Source organism: Bacidia gigantensis (assembly GCF_019456465.1).
Source record: "Bacidia gigantensis strain McMullin 20006 chromosome Unknown scaffold_268, whole genome shotgun sequence".
In the NCBI taxonomy this organism is placed as follows: domain Eukaryota; kingdom Fungi; phylum Ascomycota; class Lecanoromycetes; order Lecanorales; family Ramalinaceae; genus Bacidia; species Bacidia gigantensis.
This window is the reverse complement of record NW_025408614.1, coordinates 1,510,763-1,529,848: the sequence shown is the minus strand read 5'-3', so window position 1 is coordinate 1,529,848 and position 19,086 is coordinate 1,510,763. Positions and strand designations below refer to the sequence as shown.

The 19,086-nt window shown below is 48.7% G+C and overlaps 7 protein-coding genes across 7 annotated transcripts; 3 read left to right on the top strand and 4 right to left on the bottom strand.

Annotated features, from left to right (window-relative positions):
* Positions 1-1,169: 1,169 nt before the first annotated feature.
* KY384_009205 (uncharacterized protein) lies at positions 1,170-3,140 on the bottom strand (the record flags this gene model as incomplete). Its single annotated transcript, XM_044817691.1, has 1 exon — positions 1,170-3,140. The coding sequence occupies one exon, from the start codon at positions 3,138-3,140 to the stop codon at positions 1,170-1,172; it is 1,971 nt and encodes a 656-aa protein (XP_044664844.1).
* Positions 3,141-3,281: 141 nt separating this feature from the next.
* KY384_009204 (uncharacterized protein) lies at positions 3,282-4,094 on the bottom strand (the record flags this gene model as incomplete). The annotated part of the gene is made up of 2 exons (XM_044817690.1): positions 3,282-3,850; positions 3,929-4,094. 2 exons carry the CDS (start codon positions 4,092-4,094, stop codon positions 3,282-3,284), a joined length of 735 nt encoding a protein of 244 aa, XP_044664843.1.
* A 576-nt stretch (positions 4,095-4,670) lies between these two features.
* On the top strand, positions 4,671-6,025 carry KY384_009203 (uncharacterized protein; the record flags this gene model as incomplete). Its single annotated transcript, XM_044817689.1, has 2 exons — positions 4,671-5,702; positions 5,909-6,025. 2 exons carry the CDS (start codon positions 4,671-4,673, stop codon positions 6,023-6,025), a joined length of 1,149 nt encoding a protein of 382 aa, XP_044664842.1.
* A 2,443-nt stretch (positions 6,026-8,468) lies between these two features.
* On the bottom strand, positions 8,469-10,063 carry KY384_009202 (uncharacterized protein; the record flags this gene model as incomplete). The annotated part of the gene is made up of 3 exons (XM_044817688.1): positions 8,469-9,144; positions 9,191-9,948; positions 9,998-10,063. The coding sequence occupies 3 exons, from the start codon at positions 10,061-10,063 to the stop codon at positions 8,469-8,471; spliced, it is 1,500 nt and encodes a 499-aa protein (XP_044664841.1).
* Positions 10,064-10,602: 539 nt separating this feature from the next.
* KY384_009201 (uncharacterized protein) lies at positions 10,603-12,774 on the top strand (the record flags this gene model as incomplete). The annotated part of the gene is made up of 5 exons (XM_044817687.1): positions 10,603-10,722; positions 10,775-10,822; positions 11,447-11,808; positions 11,880-12,453; positions 12,505-12,774. The coding sequence occupies 5 exons, from the start codon at positions 10,603-10,605 to the stop codon at positions 12,772-12,774; spliced, it is 1,374 nt and encodes a 457-aa protein (XP_044664840.1).
* Positions 12,775-13,353: 579 nt separating this feature from the next.
* KY384_009200 (uncharacterized protein) lies at positions 13,354-17,499 on the bottom strand (the record flags this gene model as incomplete). The annotated part of the gene is made up of 2 exons (XM_044817686.1): positions 13,354-16,965; positions 17,005-17,499. 2 exons carry the CDS (start codon positions 17,497-17,499, stop codon positions 13,354-13,356), a joined length of 4,107 nt encoding a protein of 1,368 aa, XP_044664839.1.
* A 294-nt stretch (positions 17,500-17,793) lies between these two features.
* On the top strand, positions 17,794-18,822 carry KY384_009199 (uncharacterized protein; the record flags this gene model as incomplete). The annotated part of the gene is made up of 2 exons (XM_044817685.1): positions 17,794-18,178; positions 18,284-18,822. The coding sequence occupies 2 exons, from the start codon at positions 17,794-17,796 to the stop codon at positions 18,820-18,822; spliced, it is 924 nt and encodes a 307-aa protein (XP_044664838.1).
* Between the last annotated feature and the right edge of the window lie 264 nt (positions 18,823-19,086).

The window sequence follows — 19,086 nt, the reverse complement described above, 5'->3', positions numbered from 1 at the left end:
AGATTTGGGAAGGTGGGGGACAGGGAAGGTTGCAGTCGTGATAAAAAGATAATCGGGTGTGGTTCCAGAGTAGCGCGAGCGTGATCGTGGAAACGAGACTTATGGCTGCGAGGAGGGAGTTTGAGAGGATGAGGCCCGAAGCTTTGGGCAGTGGGGTTGGGAGGTTTGGGAAGGTTTGGAGGGAGAGGAAGGTGGTAATATTAGCGGTGAGGACGAGGGTGAAAAGAAGGCCTAGGAGGGTAAGGTATGCCAAAGTGGTCTTGGGCGATGTTTTGGGCATGGTAATAAATTTTGTTAAACGGGTTTGGGGTTTATTGACGCTGAGGAAGATGGTGGATTAGATCATGTCAAATGGGTGAAAGCGGATGAGATGCAAAGACCGCTTTATATCTTGTTTTCAATGTGGAGAATCAAGCTTCGGCTACTCTAGTGGGTGTGAATTTCGCCTTGTGAAGCCGGCGGGTCAGCCTCGGGGAGAGCCTGATGCAAGTGATTGCATTATATGCTAAACCTTAAAAGGAACACGCGTACGGGGCGCCTGATGGCTCATTCAGGAAAACATGTCTTGCAAAGTGAAATGAAAGATTTGAAAACTGTTGCTTAACCAAGATTCAAGGTAAGGGAAGATATTGAACAATCATAGAACCAAATTGCCAATTCGGGACAAGATGAAGTTAGCCCGAGCAAAGGAGCAAGCAAAGGGGATCTAGATGCATTGCTTGATGACGAGAAATCACTGATCTTGTGTTGCAGCATTGAAGACCTCTCCGCGTCTTGCAACAAAGAGGTACTCGTTTCATTCTGCAAAAGCGAGTGTGCTCTCCTGACGTAAATTATTCGACCGCAAGGTATGACCTGGATGCAAGTTTCTGACTAGAATTAGTGTCAAATAAAGTATACATCTCATAGACCTCCTTTTGATAGGGGCTGTCAAGAAGGTGTGTGTCCAACAGATGCTATCCCGAAATCACACCAGATGATCGCGACTGGGGGAAGAGCTCCTCTGCTTCCATATTCCTAAATGCTCTTTAACGTCAAGTTCAACATGCATGAAACAGCCTCACTGTTGTCCTTTTGATAAACCTATACACATATTATTATATCATTCTATCCAACAGTGATGCACGCTATCCTTGTCAAATTATACAATCTACCTTCACAAAAACAGATCAATTTTCAACCACGACATTGCTGCTTTCTAGATCTGTCTGTTGAGATGCAAGCTTCTCTTTAAACCAATGGAGCTCTTGCACCGTAAAAGGCTTGATTTTATCTGTGGGTGCCGCCTCTCGCGACGTCGGCAGCGGCCCAGACATGACAGACAGCAGACTCTTCGTATTTTGAAATTTCGGCGGGTGACTCTTTTCTGTGGGTAAGGTTTGTGGAGCCACCTCTTCAGGGGTCGGCCGATGTGCTTCTTTCGCTCCGGTAGCCTTCTTTCTCAATTTCGAGGGCGGCTCCTCGGTCACGATTTCCATCAAATCCGTGTCCCCATACACTGTCTTCGCAAGGGACGACAACGGCATTGTTGTAAAGAAGTTCATGTATAGCGATGTGGCTCCCGTCCGCGGTATGTGAAAAGCTGAGGTATCGTCAAGAGCGTATTTCTTTTGCCACGTGCTTTTTTGGAAAAGCCCCTCTATGTATTTCATTGGTAGTGTGTACCACGTCCGCCTGTCCGGGTGATCGCTTGTACCTCTAGGCGGCCAGTCACTCGTACCTATACCGTGGGAACCGTCGACACGGTTGTTGATTGGGTGAATCTCGCCACCGAACATCGTGTGCTCCCAAGCTTTCCCACACTCGGGCGGTCGCTGCCAGTCGAGCCAAAAAGGTTCCGTATAAGTCCTCGAGCGCTGAAATTCTGCCCATTGCTCGTGTCGCATTCGAATATATGCTCCTTCTATGGAGTGAGCTAGTTCGTGCATCATCAGATTAGCGAAGAGGAAGCAGAAGCGCAGCTGTTGGGAGACTTCTGGATATTTGAGCTGGCTGAGCTTCTTTGCTACGACGTAATAATCTGCGTGAAGCTGAATTATCGAACGGGTGAGTGTGCCTTTCAGTCCTGGGGCCCGTTTCACCCCGAGATAGTCGCAGATTGGACCAGAGTTGGCCCAAACGTCCGCTGTACCAGTACGAAGCTTATGCTTGAAAGCAAAGTGTATGATGTCTGATTCCCCTACATCCTTCAGATGCTTGATTATTCGCGCCGCATTTTCTTCCGTGAGCTCGACATGATTCCGAATCCGCTGACAATTTTTGGCAAACTTTGAGGTCATCTCGTCATCGTCAACTCGCTCTCCCAAAGCGACAGTAATCCAGAATTGCATGCAGGAGGGTTGCGTCAGAAACATCGTCGCAAGACGAAGTGCGGGAGCGAGCTGATCATAGACTGCGTCGGGTGTGTCATCAAACCGAGCTCTTGCAAGCAATGGGTGTATATCAATGTCTAGAGAGCTAGCCTTGCATCCTTTGAGGCTGACGGCTCCGCAATTGTTGACTTCATGGGGACGGAAACCGCCAGGATGTTTAGACTCGCTAGATTTTACTCGAACACCTTCTTGCCGCTTACGCTTGAGGTCGCTTTTGATACCCTGTCTCATGTTGTAAATGTCGGCCGGCTTAATCTCACCATCCATGGCGTAGCCTTTTGGTATGCTGATATTTCTTGCTTCCGGGACAGCCAAATCTTTGATTACGGCATGCTTGTACAGAATGTCACTTAGAAGATCTATATCCATATTATGGGCTGACTGTATGATGTTTAGTGGTGAGTCATTATCTCTCTTTTCTTCGTCCGAGTTTCCACGCTCCTTGATTTTTGTTGTCTTCGCACTGACCCGAGGTTGAGTTTGACTTGCATCTCTGGGTTTAGATCCGAAATAAGTTGTCCCGTTCTTGTTATGCTTCACATTTGGGAACGCAAAGACGCCGTCGCCTAAGACAGTGGCAGCACTAGCGACTGCTGTAGACATTGCGCTATCTACAGACTTCTTGGTGGGCTGTCGTGGAGACAGAAGAGTCAGAAAGTCGTTATGCTCCGCAATCTTCCTTGAGGAGGATTTGGGTGAGGAGGATCCATGCCATATATTTCCAGGAACAATGAATTGTTCGGGTCCTGTCGTACGAGACACAAGCATCTTTGTTCCTTTGTTTGCACGCGATTGAAATGCTTGTGGACATCAGACCCCAACAAGATCTCGATCGCTCAAACGGGAAGATAGGCTTGATTTGAAAGAGAATTAATATTTGCAGACTACTAGATAGTAATCGGAAGGGTCTCAACCGTCCTCATCAGAGCTGTAGGCGAGTAAGCCAAGATCCAAAGTAGCCGACGGCTTGTTCAATTTTGGTGCATCGTTATCAGGCTTTCCAGGGCTGACTTTGATGTTTGGAGGAGACTCGCCTGGCGACTTTTCCTCTGTTGTACTACGTAGATGAGTGTCTTTATGAAGTGGTGTCTTGGCCGGCTCGACCACACCCTTCAAATCAACACCTCTTTGGGCATCATGTGTTGTTGATGATTTTCTAAGTTTAAAGCCCGTCGATCCCTCCTTCGATGTGCCCTTCTTCCTTTTTCGAGGTCCAACACCCCAGCTTGGCACCTCTTCAAGAGGGCTTCCGGCGTTTTCTTGCCCGTCAGCGTCGTCAGCTCCCCTGGCAGCTTTGTCTGCCTCCTCTTGCTGCTTCCTGAAAATCTCAAGCTGCGTAGCAGTCTCGTTCTTGACCTCTTCCTCTTTCGCCCGCGTAGATTCAAGAACGGAGTCAAGAAAATCAACTTCGTCTTCCTCTAGGTTGCGAAATTGGTTCTTTAACTTGATTGATTCTTCGAAAGCGTCTTGTTTCGCAGCTATGAGGGGCAAAGCAAACCTGACATGTCAGCCAAGCTGAAATGCAACGTGAAGATGCGCGTTTGATAGTTTGCCACCTTTGTTGTTCTGTAACACCTCGTATAAGGACTTGCCACCGTCCTGGACACCTTCAGCCTCTTTTTGTCGACGAGCGACTTCAATGTCTTGTTGCGCTTTAAGCCATTCTTCGTCTCGTTGGACTGGTTGGTCGATGGTGCCAGCAGAGACGAAGCCGGAAGACATTTCTCAGCCGGGGATATGAAAGAATTTGCTTTGGTGTCGAGATACACGAGATGTGAAAGAACTGGTCCGCAACCGGAATCACGCGTTGTGGCTTCCATCAGCAGTGTCGTTTAGGGGTGTATTTAAGGCTGAACCGCCCGGAGTCGGCCCGTTGAACCCCTCCAGCGCTCCCATCTGCCCTTGTTCTTTGAGCCCGACATGGGCAGGATGACAGGAGTGCTCCTCCGTAGACGTAAGGGAAGTGCCTCAGAGAATGAATCGCATCAACTAGAGGTCCTCACCCGAATACACTCCTGCGGCGTAACTAAGGTTTTCGCATGTGTGATACGACGGGAACTGCAACGATCTTAGCGCCCTAAAGGCCAGGGCTGAGCACTTATCTGACATCGTGTGTTACACCAGAAGCCCTTTTAATCGTGATCTGGACTAATGCAGCACGACATTGATTGGGGGTTCGATTGCAGTCCCTTGCTCATAGCTGAAATGTTGGAACCAATCCTGGCGCACTTGTCATTGTCGTATTGCTATGGCAGCCCGTTGAGTTTGTAGGGTCATTAAATACCATCATGGACAAGCATGTCATCACCTCAATCCCCGATCATTCATGATTCAAGCGGAAGTTCAGGGTCCCAGGACATTGCACACGCCGATTTGCGCCACACTGAGCTCGATAATTCAGGCAACTGGCAATATAAGAAGCTTGATACCTCTAAGAGCGAGATACGTCTCTTGAGACTGCCTTCTAATTGTCAAAGTGGCGAAGCCCAGTCCTTCAAGTGTGTCATAGATCATTTCTCGCTCGTAGGTCCTCCGGCCTACACTGCGCTCTCTTACCCGTGGGGCGACCAACATGATAAACTACCAATATTGATCAACTACGACGTCGATCATACCGGCGAATCGCTCGGCTATTCTAAAACTCATGTCTTACGCGTTGGACGCAATCTTTACAACGCTCTCTCAAATCTCGCCTATCTTGGTTACGAGCGAGTCTGGGCAGATGCTCTTTGTATCAATCAGCAGGATGTTGAGGAACGCAGCCAACAGATTTTGCGTATGGACGCAATCTACCGAAGTGCACGCGATGTCGTGGTATGCCTTCCGGACACGGGCCGCCTAGAGACACACACCCTTCCTCTCTTCAGTGAGATGTGGGAGTACGAGAGCGCTATTCGATTACTGGAAAGAAGAAGCCTCACCGGCGATATTGAGTCCAGCCAAGATCCAGATGAACATGTCAAATTATCGGATCTGATTGCTCGTTATCGTGAACCGTGGAAGAAGAACTTGCGCGCAATCTATCAGTTTTTCACTCATCAATACTGGGCCCGTGTATGGATCCTTCAGGAACTGGCCTTTGGTGTGAAAGTTGACATCGTTTGTGGTTCACAGCGAATTCCTTTTGCTTGCGTGGAAAAGGCAATTGACATCGTTCAACGCCTTGCTTTCTTGAAAAATGTCTCCGGCATTCAGCAAGTCAACACAATCATTGAAATCAGGGCCCAAGTCAGGAGCGCAGACCCTCTCCGGCTACTGGATATTCTTCAACGCTCGTACAAATCGCAGTCGTCTAACATGCTCGACCGTGTGTATGGGGTTTATGGCCTGGTAAGAGTAGAGCAGGCCTGAAATTGACGGACTGCTAATCTTCAATACTCACAGGCCTTTGATGCTAAGTTGCACCTTCCTGTGCCTACATACTCTGCCCCTCCTGCAATCATTGCTCTTGCCCTGACAACGTCAATCATAGAGATTTCGAAACGACTTGACATAGTACCGATGCTTGGGAACGCTGGACACGAATTAGGACCTAGCTGGTCGCCAAATTGGTTCGCACCGAGTCTATGGAGCGACGCTCGACGAAGACGACATTTTTTGCGGCCTCAATCAATAGTCGGACCATATCAACAACGATCTTTCAGCTGGAATGAATGGAAAGCGGCGCTGGGCGGCAATCGTGATGCTTGCTGGCCGCAATGGAACGCGCATCGGGGAAGCCATGCCAAGCATTCAATTGAAGGCATGACGCTGAAAGCCCAAGGTCGCCGGATTGGCACAATACACAGACTTTCCACCAGTATCTCGGACTCGCTAGATCAGAAACATCCGCGGCCAGCTCAAGCGACAAAGCAGAGCTTATCAGACCGTTTCGCAGATAACGAAATATCAAAAGCATTAGCATTCGTTGTGTCCCTTGTGCCGTGGGAAGATGCCTCCTCAAAATCCAACCAAACACTTCCCAGTGCCCCAATCTTTTTCGAAGTATGGTCCCAGTGGAAAAATACCAGGGAATCCCACCAAGACAAACCCGAGACATCGAGATTTCGCCTAGACTATCGAGAGCAAATGCGTCAACATAGCCCAATGCTGTCTAAATGGATGTCCGAAAATCAAATGACGGATCTACTGGGGGAAGACATAGATCTTCGTGGTCCAGCCAACTGGGTTATCGGATCGAAGCCTTCTTGGCCTAAGGGAGAATCCAAATTTCCGTGGACCTTTCTTGCTATGGGATCGTTTTTATGTACATTTGCACTTCTTCACTTTCTCGGTTTCATGTATGACGCGTTCATAGGACAAGGAATAATTGGGGTGCTTTCCCGGCAGAACTGCAAGCATCTTGAACGAATTTTGGCATTGGACATGCGTCTGGCAGTGGGAGATTTCTCGCTTGGCTGGGTTGACAGAAAGGCGGAAATTGGGGACGAGATCGTTGTATTCAAAGGGTGCAGCGTACCTGTGGTCTTGCGAACTAGGGAAAAAGGAGGTTGGACTGTAGTAGGAGATGCTGTGGTGTATAATGCAATGAAAGGCGAAAGGATTGCCTGGTCGTCTGAGTATACATACTACAGTATGTACTGAGGTTTTCTAGGAGACGAAATCTACGGCAGACGCAAGGGATGATAGAGATGCATTTCTGGAATGCATGGCCACCAAAACCATACCTGACGAGAAATGGGAGGCTCTGACGAAACGCCCAGGAGAAAAGGCAGTAGGCACTCGCAGCTCGGCTTTTCTTGCACTTAAGTCCTTGTTGTTGCTCACAGCATCCAACTCTTGTGCGAACACATCCTCAAGATGGTTCCTGATTTAGATACTGTCAGTGAGAGCTGTACGCACTGTCCGGTTCCGGCGGTAACTATCAAGAGCTGGCAAAAGGACTTAATATAAGATGTTCAGACCGCATAACCTCCTAAAGAGGGTCGACCAAGGCGTGATAACATGAACAACGAGACAGCAAAGACGATTCTCGGTAGCCCCAGCTATCTCAAAGGCAAAATTTCGATAGTGTGGGACGAAGAACTTTCGCTTCACATTCGGACTAACCTGATCCAACCATTCCCTACTACACCATCGTATGCGGGCCCTTACACTCTGCATGAACTCAACGCACGCCCCCTCACCACCATCACCACCACAACCTTCCTCCTCACCAATCACCCTTTCCTCTCATCCCCCCCATGCATCCATCAACGCCAAAAACAGACCCACTAATCCCGATCCATCAATCCCCCAATCTCCCATCGAAAGTACAGCGATCTTACACTCTCAGACCACCCACCTAACCAATCTGAGACATTCCCCCCATCTCCCATCGAATCTCCAAAGCTTTTGTGTCAAACTTACAGCATCGCCCATCCCCTCCGGGAAATTTCCTGACGCGGTGGACTGCTTTGAACCGCCCGGGAAGGCGTCTCTCTATGGGAGCGGGTATCTGGACCTAGTCACCGACGCGGTGGTACGGTGGGAAAGTCGTGGGAGGGCAGTGGGGGGCTGATAGAGAAGAAAGGGGGAAACGGGGGAGAAGGGAGGAGGGGAAGAAAGGGAAAGGAGGAGAGGGGTGGGACTAGGCTGTACTAGGAATTGGAGAAGGTTGAGCGTTGGATTGGGTGATGTCCTCGGTGAAGCCGTGGAGGGAACCGTGCATGCGGGTAGGTGATTGGCTGAATTTGGGTAAGGGGAGGTGAGTGCTTTACTGTTCCTGGAATTTCTATCTTTTGTCGTTGAAGTGGGGATGACTCGCGAAGAACTGCCGCATACGAAAGCTCAGGACGCTTCTATTTTACATGGACTGATCCTGTGAAATACTCATATTCATGTAGGTTGATAGGAAAGGAAGCGAAGTGCGGTACAAGACGCATGCCCTTAAGTTCCATGAATAATTTGATTTAAAACATCATACGGTCAAGAATATACATCTGAAGAAGCCGAAATCTGCGTATGTGGAGTGGCGACCGAACCCTTTTCCTTTCTTCCCCTGCTACAGCCCCAAAACTCATTGTGGAGTGAACGCTGGAGACATGCTCGCTAAATGCAGCACACAAAACCTGCCTGACGCCTGCAAGCCCGCTTCGCCGGCTTTCTCTTGTCCAACTATATATAGTCCCTCGCGCTCTTCTGCAGCTCGATCAACCTCCATCCCCTCGTTTCTGGCTTACTGACTTCCTCTGGTAACCTCGTGACGCCGATAGCATACGTGACTTGCTGCACTTTGTCCTCCATTCCAGCTGCCAGCTCGTTTGTCTTGCTATTCCTGTACACATGTACTTCCTGCGTCCTGGCTGTGATGATGAACACCGGTATGTCACCCGGCTGCAACATCCTGGCCGATAGAATGTCCACGTGCCGAATATCTAGAATCTTGCCATCACTCTTCAGGCCTGCGGTCAGGTACTGCTGCGCTAGAGCGCTGTAGACCGAGAATTGTGGAGCCGAGAGCCATAATTTCAAGGTCTCCATATCGCCCTTGACATAGGCGTCGAGGACCTCGGGGAGGATGTATTCGCGCATTTCGCGGAGGAATGGCTCAAGTTTGAAGGTTGGGTCCATCTCTTTGAACTTCTTGATGACGAGAGCAGATTCATTCTCCGCGAAGAACCCCGCGACACGGTCCGTGATGCTGCGAGCTGTCGAGATGATGGCGTTGTCGGATTCGTTGTAGGAGGATTTCAGGGTGAAGAAACGTTGCATCATTGGATTGCCGTCGCGGAAGTCGCGCCATTTAGTGTGGAGGATGGAATCTTTGTGGAGGGTTACGTTTGTGCCGGCACTGCGTATGTTAGTTGGGACTTGGAGGAGATGGGGGGAAAACGTACTCTGGATCCTCTTCAGCTTTCTCCGCCGGCTGTCCGACTGGTCGTCCGCTTCTCATAGCTTCTTCTAGCTCTCTTCGTTCCCTTCGTTTTCGACGTTCCTCTTTCTCTATCCAGCCGCCATATTTGGAGCTGCTACCATCGTCAACCACGTCTTGTACGCTTTTGAATGCTGTAGTCTCTCTTATTGGTTTCGTGGCTTTATCGATACCTCGCCCGGCTGCGTTGGCGCCTTGCCTTAATCCTTTGACCATTTGCGTATCCCAGGTCCAAGCTGCACTCTGGCCGATGGCTTTGCCAGTATTCTTTAAAGCTGATGCTGTTCCTGATGAGGCTGCACCCGAGGCAGATTTGTATGCCTCACGAGCGCGCCGTATGGATTCATTCTCGGTAAAATTGTGGGCAGAATCTGAAAGCTGCTTCGTCGACTCGTTCCACTCTTTCGAGGCTTTGAACTCTGTCCTCAGGGTCTCAGTAAAGACTTGCCATGGAGACTTGTTCCCGTGCGGCGGCGGTGGAGCTTCTTTCTTCTCTTCCTTTTTCTGCTTGCTTTCTTGTTCAGACTTTGCCTTTTCCTTCTCGCCGCTATTTGCGTCCTGTTCCTCTTGTTCGGCCTGAGCCTTCTGCTGCCTTTCTCTCTCCGCGCTTGCCTTTTGTCGGCTTGCGCGCGTCGCTCGCTGATATGCCTCTTCAGCTGGATCTATATCTGGCTCTTTTGGCGGCTGCTCTTTCTCCGGCTTGGTCTTCTTTGCATTTTCTGACTTGAGATCTCGAAAACTTACGGCGCGTATGTGAGATGTAGTTGCGAACGATTTCGTGAGTAGGGGAGAGTGGGAGGTGGAATGAAGCAGCAGACTCCAAGGGGCTTCTGCACATCTATCGTGGTTTGTGCTTCGATAAAACCTTCTGTATAGCGCCGTTCTTCCGCCTCGAGAAGGAATGGTCGAGTAGCATCTTCTGGAACCGTTTCTGAACTGTAACCGAGAGGCTGATCGCAGGACTGGTATCATGCTATTGTGTGGAGAAATTGACTAGCACCGAGACGCTCAAATCTTTCCAGTAGCATTGATAGGTGTGAGAGTAATCACGACCATTTGACAGGAAATATAATGCAAAAGCGATCCGGAGGCGAATATCGCAAAGTCCGATTTCATTGCCAAGGCCGAATTGTCATCTCTGCAAGATATGATACGGACAGGTCTCGCGGCCATTTACAGTGATCGAGCTGCGCCCATCTGGCATGCTCTCATTATTCTTTCAGCTTACCGGACATACCGCTTTGGGACCCTAGTTCAGCGCCTTACATTGGTACATCCTTGGTGGCAGTGCTCTGCCTTGATTTTGCGACAGGCAGCAAAACAACCTTATAAATATATAGACGGACATTAGACCTTGAGATTTGTTACTCCGCTTCAATGTCGAGTTCTAAGTCCCACGGTTGGAAGTATGACTATATTTCCGCGTACCAACTAAAGAAAGAGACTGTCGAGCGGTATCTGACGGAATTATTTGGGGACTACAAGTTTTTTGTGCAGGTCAGACATGACCTAATGCCATGATTTTATGTCTCTAATTCAGAATTTTCAGTTACAAGGCGACAATTTCAAGTTCTGGGTTCCTCGAAAACTCACAAATGTATGTTTGTAAGCCCTCTCAACACCTTTGTCGAACTAAACATACCACAGGATGAAAGCTCCGAGCTAATGGATCTGCGTAAGAGCGGCTACGCCTATTGAAGTTTCTAGATTGCTGTGTGATTCGCTATCAGTATTGCATCCGTTTTTGGCTACTCGCAGACCGCGTACAAGTCAGCTCAGCTTCGCCAAATCTCTAATAGAGCCTCCTTTCTGTCTAATTAGACGGTTGCAATGAACTCGCAGGGTTTTCGTTACGAAGAAAGGGGCATAAGAGAGCTCGAGCTCCGCCTCGAAAGCCACAGAGAACGACTGTTTTCCCATGGAACCCCATTAAAAATTGACTTCATGGATATGCCTAACCAACATGCACAGATACAGTCGGCTTGTGTGACATCTTCTGCTCAGCTAGACTCTCACTTTGCCAATTTGGTCGTGCCTCATTGTCGCATATTGTGCGTCTAATCATCCGAAGATCATCCATTTTGACACTGTTGACATTATCAGAGTGCTGAACTGTCTTCCAAACGGCAAAATGCCTTGCACATATACCATCCTCCTGCGCTGCTTAGTATACCTGGGGATCATGCCTGAATTCATCGATCTGATTACATGTTTTGGACAGCTCAATGCCCAGTTACAAGACAGCTTTTATAGCTCATTCAAGCAACGTTTTACGCTTGACCCTGCACTACGCTTGAAAGGCGGCTCTAGTAATGGTTACGGCCGTTACGGTCGCGGTATGCAGATGTGCTATAATCTTAGGTCCGTGGAGCAGTCCCAAACTCGGGGACCCGCTTGGCTAGTCCGCAATTGTGCGATATCCCTTTACTTTGATATAAGTACCAGTCGCACTATCTGGACGGTTGTCAAGGACGGCGTTGAAATCAAAGACCTTCTAAAGGATTCGTTCAGCAGTGATTCGAACCTTGATGGAGGTTCGAAAGCTTTCACTACCTCACTTGAGACTCATCTGGCAATCTTCAAGTATTTTGCCAGAGACTGGCACTGGGCTATCAGGTCTCTTGAGGACGAATTGTATAGTCTGACAAGGACAGCGCCGTCGAGACCCGTAACTTTTCCTTGCCGACCATCAACGCAAGCGGGTTCCTGCAGATGTATCAGACCCAGAATTCAGCCTCTAATAGGCCTTCTACATTACGGCGGTGGGCCGCGAAGATGAAAGGGTCAAAGCAAAAGGCGACCCGTGAAAAAGAAGAGCCAGAGAACTCACCAGGCATCTACACGGATCCAAACACGGGCCTTTCGCAGCCTCTACCACCAGATGTGACCGTTGATCTTGGAGGGGAATTGCAGGAGCGTAAACAACCAGTCATCCTTGATCAAGACTACGAATCTACCTTTGATGAGCTCCCAGCAATCTCGGACCTCATAGAGAGAGCCCGAGATACCGAGCTCTACCTGCAAACAAATCTTGGTATAACATCTGAAATAAAGAACTTTTACGCCAAAATTACGACGTCCCACACATTTCCTTCATTCTTGGCAAGAGAATGTGAGGAATCACTCAAGAATTTTGACCTAGAGCTGAGTTCAATCGCTGTACATCTTAACAATCAAGTTCAGCGAATCCGTAGCCTTCAACAGAGACTTCATGACCGTAAAGAATGGGTAAGCCCCTGAAAGGGTCCAAGCCATAACGCATGCTAATGATTCAAGTAGCTAAGAAACGTACTGGAGACACAGAATACAGTCATTAATAAGGTAGCTACGATTCAAATGATGTTCATGACCGAGGATATGAACAATGTTGCACGCAAGACTAAGATCGAGACAACATCAATGAAAGTCATCACTCTTGTGACACTTTTCTTCCTACCTGGCACATATATATCTGTGAGTGAATGCTTTGGATACTATAGGACGTCTTTCTGCTATAGGGACGCCAGACAATATATAAGTGAACCATTACTAATGGTTCAATTCACCTAGACGCTCATGAGCACTGACGTCTTCCAATACCGTTCAACTACGGGATCCGCCACAAAAGGTACTACATACGCCAATTTGACACCTTGGCAGATGTTCCTGGCTACGAGCTTGCCCCTGACGTTACTCGCATTACTCATATGGGCAACCTTTCATTTGTGGGAGACCCGTAAGGGGAAGGAGGAGGTTGCAAGATTGCGGCTGCAGCGAGGGCAGGCTAGTATAGAAGTGTAGGTAGAACAGACATGTGTGTCGGGGTAGACTGATCTGGGACGCCGTTTGAAAAAGAGGCGTGCGTTGCGAGTGACTGATATAACAAGAGTAGCATCGCGTTGTAGGTAGATGGTAAGCAGATAGATTCTTTGGGAGGCAATTATTTAGTGTCTACGTCGTTCGCCACGACACATGCTAAATAAACCGGGATATTGGGAGGCCACGATTCAGGTGTACGCATATTTGATATGACACACTGTAGCTGTCTTTTGTCTTCCACGCGTCAATGTGAGATGATTACTCTTGGCGGCATGCCTACGAAATTCGACAAGGGGCTTCCAATCGACCGGAATGAATACAGTAGCAGTGTCACTTCCCAAGAGGCATCCTCATCATCCAATACCCATTCAGCACAAACGAAGCCCAATGATACAACGCAGGTCTCTTTCGCATAATACTCAGAACAGCCTTCTGATTCGCCTTCGCCAAATCCACAACAACTTCCCCAGCCTCGCCTCTTACCCCATCCCCCACCGTTCCTACCCCTCCACTCTCCGCCCTTCCCCCAAAGAAATCCTCATAAAACGCCTCCGAATAACTCGCCGCATCCCCATCCAAGAATTTCCACAACGTGCTCACCGTGCTCGCCGCGCCCGCGTAAAGCAAACTCGGCACCAACCCAATAACATCGTCCGTCGGCCCTGTCTTGCTCATTCCGCTACCGCAGCCTAGAAGCGTGACGTGGAAGCCTCGGCCGTGGCTTAAAGGGGAGGGGAGATCGAAAATGTCGCGGAGAGTGAGATCGCGGTCGGAGAAGAGGAGGCAGTGGTCTGTGGGCGCTGTGGGGCTGAAGTCTGCGTGGCCGTGGTAGTGGAGGAGGGTGAGGTCTGGGTCTTGGAGGGTGCGGGTAAAAGAGGAGGCGGTGAAGTTGGGGCCGATTTGGGGGATTGTTTTGAATTTTGATGCTGTGGATGTGAGGGCTGCTTGGCCGACTTTGCTTGGTGGGTCGCCGAATAGAGAGACTTTGAAACTGAGATATTCCGCTGGGAAAGAATCTGGGATTTCCTTAGCTGTGGCATCTGGTTTGAGCCGCGTAGAGCTCTGTGCCTCCCATGGAATCCTGAGTCTATATGCACTGGCCAAAGCGCTCAGGCTGCTACAGTAAACGACCGGGTTCCTCTTGATGATGACTTCGCCATTAATCTTAAGGGCATGCAGCGGTATGCGGTGCAGATTGCCACAGGGTGATAGCACGAGAGTCTGGCCAGGCTTGGTCCAAGCGAGCGGCTCAACTAAGGGGTTCAGTTGATACAGAAACTCTGTGGAGTCCTCGTCCTGGAGATCTTCTGTCTCTAATTCCATGAATTGATTGACTACTTCGTTCACTTGCTTCCACGTAATGCTTGCAACAGAGCATCTAGGCGCCTCGTTCGTTCCAGATAACGTAGTGACGACAGGCCGAGGTGAATCAGCCAGCCCACAAGCACTGTTGTACCAGTCGACGAAGACAGTATCGCTGCCAAAGTGATTGATGCTTTGAAGATCCGCCTGCAATTGATCTGTGTCAAGGCTGGTGCTTGCTTGCTTTTCTCCACTTTCGGCTGCTTTCGCAGCGTCTACTCTTGCAATTTCTAACTTTTCGTCTGCTCTTTGATTATCGTGGCTGTCGAGAGTAGCTCTAAGCTGTGTGCTAGGGTATTCTTCGGGATCGCTAGTCATTCTGGACTTGTCTTGCAGACCTGCGTCCTTGTTGCCACTGTGACCACTATCATTTTTGCCGTCAGCTTTCTTCTCTCGTAAGTCAGCCGCATTCGATTCCATCAGCCAGCTAATTCCAATTGATTTTGCGAATTGGATCATATCCCAAATCATCTTGTCCCTTGCCTCACGTCTATCATCAGGAACCTGGCAGATCACTGTCACAATCGTGGGTGCAATTTGTAAAATTCGCCTTTCTTCCAAGGCCAGCAGCAATTTCTCTACTCTATCCCAGCCCTTCAACGCTCGCCAGCCTGCTCTGATCTTCTCGAATGTTTGTACTGCCCTAGCCACTGCATTTAATAGTCCTTCAACGGCAATTGGGTCCATCCTCGCTGCAGCGTAAAAGTATACATGCGCTATATCCATATTGATGTGAATATCCCGAGTGAGCGGCCCGTTCTTCTCGTGGTTGTCTACAAGAGACTGGTCATATAATTCTAGTATTTCTTTGACCTCTGGACTGTGCATGTCACGTAACACGTCGCCAAGCGACTTGACATACATCATATGCTTTGCTGCAGCAAGTATACTCCTCCAATAAGCAAGATCAGAAGCTATTTGAGCTTGCACCTTGGCATTCAACTTCGGCAAAAGAATAATCAATCTCTCAGCCTCAAGAGCACGAAGTTCGTAAGACGTAGCTGCATGAATAACGTTGCTTAGCCGCCGATTCTGAATTTGGTAGAGCAAGAAGTGTCTTCTGGCTTCAGATCGGGTGGATTTTTGCAAAAGCCAGTCGGACAGGGCCGAATATGCCTTCTCCCAGCGAATCTTGCTAGTCGGAGCTGCAGATGTCCCAAAAACTCTACGGGACGTGGTCTCCGGTGTCAGAGACGTTATCGTGTCTTCAAATGTGGAGCTTGGACTCCTCTCGAGATTGCTTGCTACAGTGTTGATCGCACTACGAGCTTGTTCGGCGGGTTCCGTACGATCGATGGAGATTTTCTTAATACTTTTGGTAACTTGAAGCGTATCAGCATCGCCAACGGAGTCGAAAGACAGAATATCTGTCGTATCTTGCTGTGTCAGGACCCCGGCGTGGAATTCTTCCTTCATCCATGAGCACAGATGTACTTCCAAAATTGATGACGCTTTGACAGAATCTGGCTCTACCTGTACCGCGACTCTCTTCCACCCAGTGTTCATGAAAACAGGCATCTCAGTCGACCATTCTAACAGCCAGTCCATTTCAGGGTCCCAATTTTGGAAGGCAGCCGGACCAGACGTCATGTCGCTCTTTCGGTCGCTGGATGAGGCCTTGATGGCTGCCTGTTTTTTAAACCCATCTTCGTCCCAGAAAGTATCTTGAGCAGCTGCAACGCATTGCATCTCGGAAAGAGTCCGAAGAATATTGTCCCTGTCATTCAAGCGATTATAGATCAACAACTTCGTTTTCCCTACCGCTGTCTTCTGACGCCAAAGACTATATGACGGATAACTCATTTGGAATTCTTCATGCCATTGCAAAATCGATCCAATGTCCCCTTCCAGCTTGCATGCTATATCACCAGTGGCCAGATGAAATATCAAGAGGTACGCAATATCGCCAAGTTGCCTCAGAAGTGATTCTGCTTTCCTATTCCATTGCCAGAAGATCTTCGCATTTGCAGGACAACTTTTGCCCTCAAGTTGTGCGAGTGCAATGCTACATGCTCGACTTAATGTGGTGCTGTAGATATAATTGTCTTTTTGGACACTTGCATGTTGCACAAACTCATCGTACGCTTTCAGAGCATCTTGGTGTCCGGATTTGTTCGTACAATCGAGCTCCGCTTGGCGAACGAGCAGTAGAGTGTTATTTTCACATGCATGTGCCCGCGCAGCCTCTAAAGCGCACTTCGCACCTTGAAATCCATCAATATCGTGCGCTTGAACCTTGCTCCCTGCGAGAAGAATTTGACCTAGCCGCAATTTGCTCCTGCCAGAGATCCACCAAATAGGCTCTGTAGATGCTTTCTGATTTATGCACGCCTCTAACAACGATTTGCATGCTTTCTCTTGCTCTGATGCATCAGGAGTATGACAAAGCTCCTGGTCTAGAACAACTCGAGCTTCAAGCAACCGACCTTGCATCTGCTTATATTCTCGAAGACGCCTCAGTGTCGCCCATCCGTTTGACTTCACGACTGCTGGAATGACTTTGAAAAAGTCTTTGTCAAAGTCATTTGTGACGTTACCTAGGAAGTGAAGCAAGTGATAGTAGATACAGATACAGTATGTCTGAGGTGATCGATATTAGTCTGAGTTTGAGCGCCTTACGAGGAAGATCAAGAATTTTACCTGGACGTCGGTGTATTCTTCGATAGGTACGTCTAAGAGCCAGCCTCTGACTTCCCTCAATGCATTCCGACCGTCGGTAAGATCGCCGCGAGTCATTGCTCGTACTCTTCCCAGAGCAATGCGTAGGAGAGCATAGATCCCTGGCTTGGCAGAATCTGGTATATGATCTTTTCCCCAAACAATGCCCCCCTCAAGTACACTTTCGCACTTGAACAGTGACCAGTCTAGCCATAATATTTGGCTTCGCTCGTACACAATGGCGGGATGTTGGCGTATCTCTAAAGGAAGCGCATCTAAAATACACGAAGCCGCCTGAAAGTCACGCAAATGACAGCACATTGCTGCTTCTTCAATCTGAGCGAACGTCGCACCATCCAGATCGTCATACTGAGATTGCAAGGATGTATATCGAAATTGACGAGCATCAAAAGTGTCCTCATCCTTGACGTGACCAAGATTGAATCCGCGCATCATGCCTTTGGATGGTTTCCTTCTGCTTCTGCTTCTCTAAAGGCAAGAACAATTGTTGTCTACTGACTCTCAACTCTCGAGTCGTGTCTGGGCCTTGACCCAGTACAGCTCATGGTCGATATAATGAGACGTCCGGCTAGAACCCTCGAGTTGATACGCCCATAGAATATGTGTCTTTTGAAAAGGTGAAAGATTCAACTGAAAGAGTCTAGACTCTAGACCCTGCCAAGCTTTCTGGAAAATCTCCTCATGCCTCGACAGTCAGAGCAATGGAGGACACTCCGTTGCTCTGCTAAGATGGAGCCGGCGACCTTCGAAGCAGATAGGGAAGAAGAGCTTGCTTTGTCTTTCGATCTTGAAGAAGATGCAGTCCGCAAGGAAGAGCTTTCAAGTTCCGGCTCCCGTGGGCGGTCAATAATCGACCAGAAGTATCGCATAGCTGAACAGCAACTATTGCAAGAAGGGAAACTAGGCGATACCGGGATCTCTGCTCGCATCAAGAGAGCTACCTTTGGGGTGTTCAACGAACAGCCCGCCTGCCTCGTCCATGTGCGGCTGGATTTCTGCCCCAAGAATGGTAGAAGCTTTTTCCGGTTTCGGAGCGCCATCATCACCATCGAATTTGAGGAGGTAGAGGATGTAGTCACATCTCAAGACGAAGTAAGTAAGAATCTGGCGTCTGGTAAGTCAGCCTCCTTGGCTTGGCTCCTTCGGTCTGGGCCAATGTAGCGGCAGATCGTCAATGATATTGCCATTTTAGGCTGACGGACCGGCCCTCACAATCTAGATGACGACAAGAAAGCTTACGAAAGACCCCTTGTACTACGGTTCTACCCAGAACTCATACGTGGCCACATACAGCACACAGTACAAACACATGGCATCAAACTCTATGCTGAGCCCGCCTCAATCGGCGTAGGAGCGGAAATTGGTGGATCAAGAACCTTCCAAAGAGAAGGGAAACATATCATTCATGGTCGCCTCATCAAGGCCCAACAGACCGTGAAATGGACAATCAATGAAAATGAGGCGACCAAGAGCGGTATCTATGAGCAGCCGTCATTTGCAGTGATCGTGAGATATGGCCTAGAAAGAGGGTTTGCCATGAAATTGGCCATGAAAGCGACGACGTATGGAGGTCTCTCTGTGAAGGGGAAGAAGAGCTCAAGAGTAGTCTTCAAGAAACCAGACAAGCTGATGGATAGCGATTTGGAGAAAGAGAATTTAGAGGAGTTGACCAATATGAAGGCTGAATTGCTAGGAAGGGAAGGACCAGGCGCCGGAGGAGGTCTTCAGGCAGAACAGGATGCTATTTTGGGCGAATAGGATCAACGAGTGTCTTTATTTGCTCGTTTGTCTGGTCATGGAAATGTTAGCAGTACCTTACGCATGACGCTCAAATATTTGCCGACTACCCTTCAAACATATCACCGAGAAAAGGATGATGAAAGCCTAGGCAGAAATTCGATTGGATGATGATAAGCTTTATCCATGACTTTGATAGATATCTACAACGGCAAATTCATATTGTTTGCTCATGGCAAATTACACATGCGCTAAGTCTTGAAAAGGTCTCTATACTCATTGAAG